Source organism: Solanum stenotomum, chromosome 11, assembly GCF_019186545.1.
Source record: "Solanum stenotomum isolate F172 chromosome 11, ASM1918654v1, whole genome shotgun sequence".
NCBI lineage: Eukaryota > Viridiplantae > Streptophyta > Magnoliopsida > Solanales > Solanaceae > Solanum > Solanum stenotomum.
The window spans coordinates 12,350,437-12,355,830 of NC_064292.1; the positions used below are offsets into that span (position 1 = coordinate 12,350,437).

Genomic DNA, 5,394 nt, shown 5'->3' on the forward strand with positions numbered 1-5,394 from the left:
ATATAATGTGAATTCAAATTAATTAATTCAATAAATTCTAAAAAGAGTGAATAGTTATACCCAACAAATGGGAAAGAAGAATTGTCACTTCAAATCATTTGACATATAAGAACATACTAAAAAACTAAAGAAGACTTTTATAACTTCCAAGAAACTAAAGTGCATTTACGTAATGAAATTTAATTTCCCAACTCCTCCATAAATGTTTGACCTCTTTAGTCCTTCACCTAGATATTATTATTCCCCTCTATTTTCTCCCACAAAAATCTTGTTCCTAAATTTCTCCAAACCCAACCTCAACTACCTTTTTCATTTTTCTTCAAGGAATTTAGTGATAAGCTTTTCAATTAAAACAAAAAACACCTTATTTTCCTAGATCTATCTTCTTATCTTTATAATATATTTTCTTCCCTAAACTTCTTCAAGAAAACCTCAAAAAAAAAAACCCATTTTTGACACTTTGACAAAAAATTAAAGAAATGCCCATGGAACGTTCAAACTCATCAGGAAGCACAAACTCTTCATACTCAACAACATCAAGATCATCATCATCACTAGTTTTATCCATACAATGCTTAAAAGGAAGTTCGAAAGGCGATGAATGGACCGGAAATATGTTGATAACGGGGGATATCGTGGAGGAACTTCGAATAGGTAACATGATTCTTCGATCACCGTTCAAGAATGGCAAAAATGGTATACAAAAGATCATGCATAATTCATTCAAGGCTAAGGAAACTTCTATTATTGTTCGTGTTAGGCGTGTATCTCAATCTGACGATGAATTATTCACTGAGTTACAGGTATTGAAATTTTTATCAAGAGAAAAATATACATACAAATTTTTAGTTGATTATATATTTTATTGTGTCTGAACAGGCATGTATCGTTCCAAATGAGTTTGGCGGAAGGAAAACTTATATGCTTAGAGCTATCGATGATCCTAATTATGCCGTTGGTTTTGTTGATCGGACGGAAATGGAGTGTTTGGAATTGCAAGGTACACTTTTTCCATTAATGTTGACTTTTCTTTTTGTTTGACTCTTTCTTACATATGTATTTTTTTAATTTATTATTGGAGGTGCTACTATTATTCTTTTGTTTTGCTTGCACTTGCCCATATATACATGCAACTTGTTTTCTTTCCACACGTTTTCACATTTTCATTTTGCATTTTTTCTTCTTCTTGATATAGTACTCCTTCGGTTTCTATTTAGTTGTCTGTCGTATTAGATTTTTGCATGCCTTAAGAAACTAGGTAAATTTACTATACGAATTTTTAGCTAAAACCATCCCTCAATTATTACTTAAATTTAATGTATATCCTTATATTATCTAAGTGAGCAAAACACATCCTTATATTATCCAAAATATAACAAGAATCCTCCTTCAGTCTATTTTTGTTAAGAAACTGATTGAACTAATAAAAATATATTTTTTAATTTGGTCATGTCTTAGCCACGACGAGAAGATCAAAGTTACCTAAAAGAATACGGATATGGATAGGAAACGAATCTTTCATTCTCAGAATTTAAATTTTGTATGTTGTTTGTTTATATGTTTTTTGCATCATCAAGTAAATTAACTTGCAACAATAAATAAGTCTTGAAATATTTATACAGTAGGTTTCGATGTTTAGAAAAATTATGTAAAAAAAAATCATTTTAAAAATATTATGCCCAACTATTTAGAGATTTTCTTTAATAAAATATTTAATACGTATGTACATTATTACAATGCAATTCATATTTTATAGAATGTACAGAAATGCTAGAAATTTAGTGATATTATGTAGGCGTTTAATTATGAAAATAAAAAAATAATTACTTTATTTGAAAATTTTGAAGTTGAAGTTGTATTTGGCCATACTTTTTACAAAGAATATATAGAATTTGAATCTATTGTCTGAATATGATTTAAACCCTCAATTTCTAAAAATTAGAAAAATCACCCACCTTGACTAGCTTAACCATGTGTACATATATTCATTCAACTTGACACATTTTTTTTGTTGGTGACGTAATTTTCTTACAAAAAATAGACAGAAGGATGAATCTTGCAACTTTTTGAATAGTGCAAGGATGTTTTTTATTTACTTATATAACACAAGAATATACTTTAGGTTTAAGTCATACTTGAAAGATGATTTTAGACAAAAACTCTTTACTATTATATCTTTATTTAGTTTTCTTTTGAAATCAAATTTTCAATAAATGAACATGAATTAGTTTATTTGATTAATTTATTTGACCAATGAACATGAATTAATTATTTAGTTCTTTCTATATCGGTCAAATATATACTTTCAAGGCTAATAATTCTCAAAGGTAAAATAGAAAGAATAGTGTTATTTTTATGCATTGGTTTGTAAAATAACTAGTAATGAAGAATATTTATACTATATGTAAATAGAAATGGAGGGAGTACTTTTTACAAAGGAAAATATAAATATAATTAGCATCTGAATCACCATTCTCTTTGCAGTCGAAAATCAATTTCAATTAGATATAATCGTTAGTTTCAATTTATTAGAGCTATTTTGACTTGACACTTAGTTTAAACAAAATGAAAGAAGATCTTTACAATCTTATTGGTCTAAAATTAAAGATGTGTCAAATGTATCAAAATATTCTTTAATTTTGTGGTCATAAACATGCCACATGAAAAATTGGAATTAAAAAATTGCTAAAAAAAAAAGATAATTTTTTTAAACGAATTAAAAAAAAACACGTCAAACAAATTGAAACAGAAAGAAATAATAAATTTTTTCTCTTATTTTTGTAGAAAATTTAGTATATATATATTGTTGGGAACTAGCTAGGAAGTAACATATACAACAAAGAATTTAGTCAAATAATGTACACAAAATGTCAACAACACCATATTATTGTAGGACTACATAGTGTACACACACGGAAAGAACACGTACAAGAGTACGCACTTAAAATGATTAACTTGGATCTGCTTTAGAGCCCCCGGAGCCAGTCTCGGCCTGTTTAGTATTCTCTTGAAGTCAAGTTTTTTAATAAATGAACATGAATTAATTTATTTTGATTAATTAATTTGACCAATGAACATGAATTAATTACATAATTTTCCAATATTAATCAAATACATATTTTCAAGACTAATAACTTTAAAGGGTAAAATAGAAAGATTAATATTATTTATGCATTAATTTTATGAAATGAAAAGTATTAAAACTATCTATTTTTAATAGGAATGACTGACATATATTAACAAGGGTGCACTTTTGTAAAAATACATTGGAAAGTGACTTTTCTTGATTGCTGAATATATGTGAAATGCTTATGTTATATTTTGAAAATTGAAAACCAACAAAACTTGTTAGAATACACAATGTCTTCAAATATTTTTTAAAATATATCATTTTCAATGCCATTTGTTTTTGTTGTTAAACGATTAGTTTTAAGAAAAATTCATTTCAAAGGTTGTTATGGCTTGTTAGGCCCTTTGACTAGGTGTTTGTCTAATTTCTTAACTTTTATTTGGTTCGTGCATAGTCACATTGACAAAGATTGATCCATTAAACTATATTTGTTTACTTGGAATGACCTAGTTTTGATAGGTAAATAATAACTTTTTAATATGATTAAAGAATGGAAAATATAAGACCAGAGGCGTATCTAAGGGAGGCTCATCGGGTTCACGTGAACCCATGGTCCCCTCCCGAGATCATACTGATCAAATTTGTATCATATATCAATATTTTTATAACAGTTTACTCATCATCTCAAAACCCTGGATACGCCTTTGTATAAGACCTCAAAATTTAATATTTATAAGGAACTACATCAAAATGTATTAATTTATCAGGATCAAGTAATATAATTTGATGAAAATGTAGAGTTCAACTTTTGTTGAGTAATAAAAATTAAATACAAATGCATATCATATATTTATTTTAACTTAGTATAAATATTGATTTTAGGTGAATTTTTTTCGATCCGATCAGATCCGTTTTTTTTTTTAAAAGTTAAGGATAGTGGGATGTGGGAGTTGTGGTCCTAGTGGAGAGGTTATGATGTGCCCAGAGAACAAAGTACTGCAATTGTGCCAATGGATCACGATATATTTATAGATATATAATATATGCTTGGCAAATGAATCGTAGTAAACTAATACGCCTACAAATATATTCTAGTGTCATTAATAGTAGATTAAAAGCAAATTATTTAGATTGTGTTGTACTATTGTTGTAGTTTCTTCTTAGCATTAATAAAATAACCTATTTCGGCAAATAAATAAATAATTAATTGGTTGCTTACGAAGTCAGAGAGTCACGGGCTAATTAATCAAAGGGGGAAGGGGAGGAAAAGTTATAATTGAGGATAATTATTCGTGACTTTTGCAGGTATTTTTCCTATTAATATGTATTATATAGGAAAAGTTATAGTGAGAGAGGAATGTGTGGTGGTAGGGGTGGTGGTGATAATGGTGGTACCATGGTAGTTCCACGTACATTCAAATGACCAGAGGCGTATCTAAGGGGGGGTCACCGGGTTCACGTGAGCCCATGGTCCCCTCCCGAGATCATATACATTAGTGTTATATTTTAATTTTTTTTTGAAATATAGATGTGTGAACCCACACATGAAGTATCACATAATGCAATTATGACTGGGTGCACCTCTCTCCGCGAGGTTAGAAATTTGAATTTTATATTTGTCTTGTTTTATTTTTCTTTCTAAAAATTAGATAACACTTCTCTAAGTGGTAATTGGTAATTAATTTTAGACCTAAAATTTTAAAATTTTAACGGTTCTCAGTAGTAAAAACCTAAATGTCGAACCGATTAAATTTATATCATAAATCAANTAAGTGGTAATTGGTAATTAATTTTAGACCTAAAATTTTAAAATTTTAATGGTTCTCAGTAGTAAAAACCTAAATGTCGAACCGATTAAATTTATATCATAAATCAATATTTTTATAACAGTGCACCCATCATCTCAAAATTCTGAATACGCCTCTGCAAATGACCTCATTTGTTTGCATTTAATGACGGTATGAATATGAATGATTAAGATATTATATCATTAAGTGCATTTATTTTTATTAAGATTTTAACACTTAGGGTATGTTTGATATGAAGATTTTTCAATGTTTGGTTGATTTAAATGTTTTTGGAAAATGTTTTCTAAATCAACTTATATTCCTCAAATTTAAGGAAAATGTTTTCCCTTTACAAATTAAGGAAAACATTTTCCGAAATTCTACTTCATCCTTCAATATTTTTTCTTATCCTACACTGTACTCCGTATCCACCCTCCCCATCCATAATATATTTGTTTTTCCAAAATATTTCAAAATTTGAAAATTTCATTTTTTACGCCACATGCCACCCCCACCCAGGCCCCCCATCATTTTTTT

At 28.4% G+C, this 5,394-nt stretch overlaps 1 protein-coding gene across 1 annotated transcript in view; it reads left to right on the forward strand.

Moving 5' to 3' along the window:
* The first annotated feature begins 236 nt into the window (after positions 1–236).
* The window catches only part of LOC125844856 (uncharacterized), a 9,763-nt gene continuing 4,605 nt past the window's right edge, over positions 237–5,394 (forward strand). The window contains exons 1-2 of the mRNA XM_049524213.1: positions 237–803; positions 880–1,000. Of these exons, the coding sequence (XP_049380170.1) occupies positions 480–803; positions 880–1,000 (445 nt within the window). The 5' untranslated portion in view covers positions 237–479. The remainder of the gene's footprint in view (positions 804–879; positions 1,001–5,394) is intronic.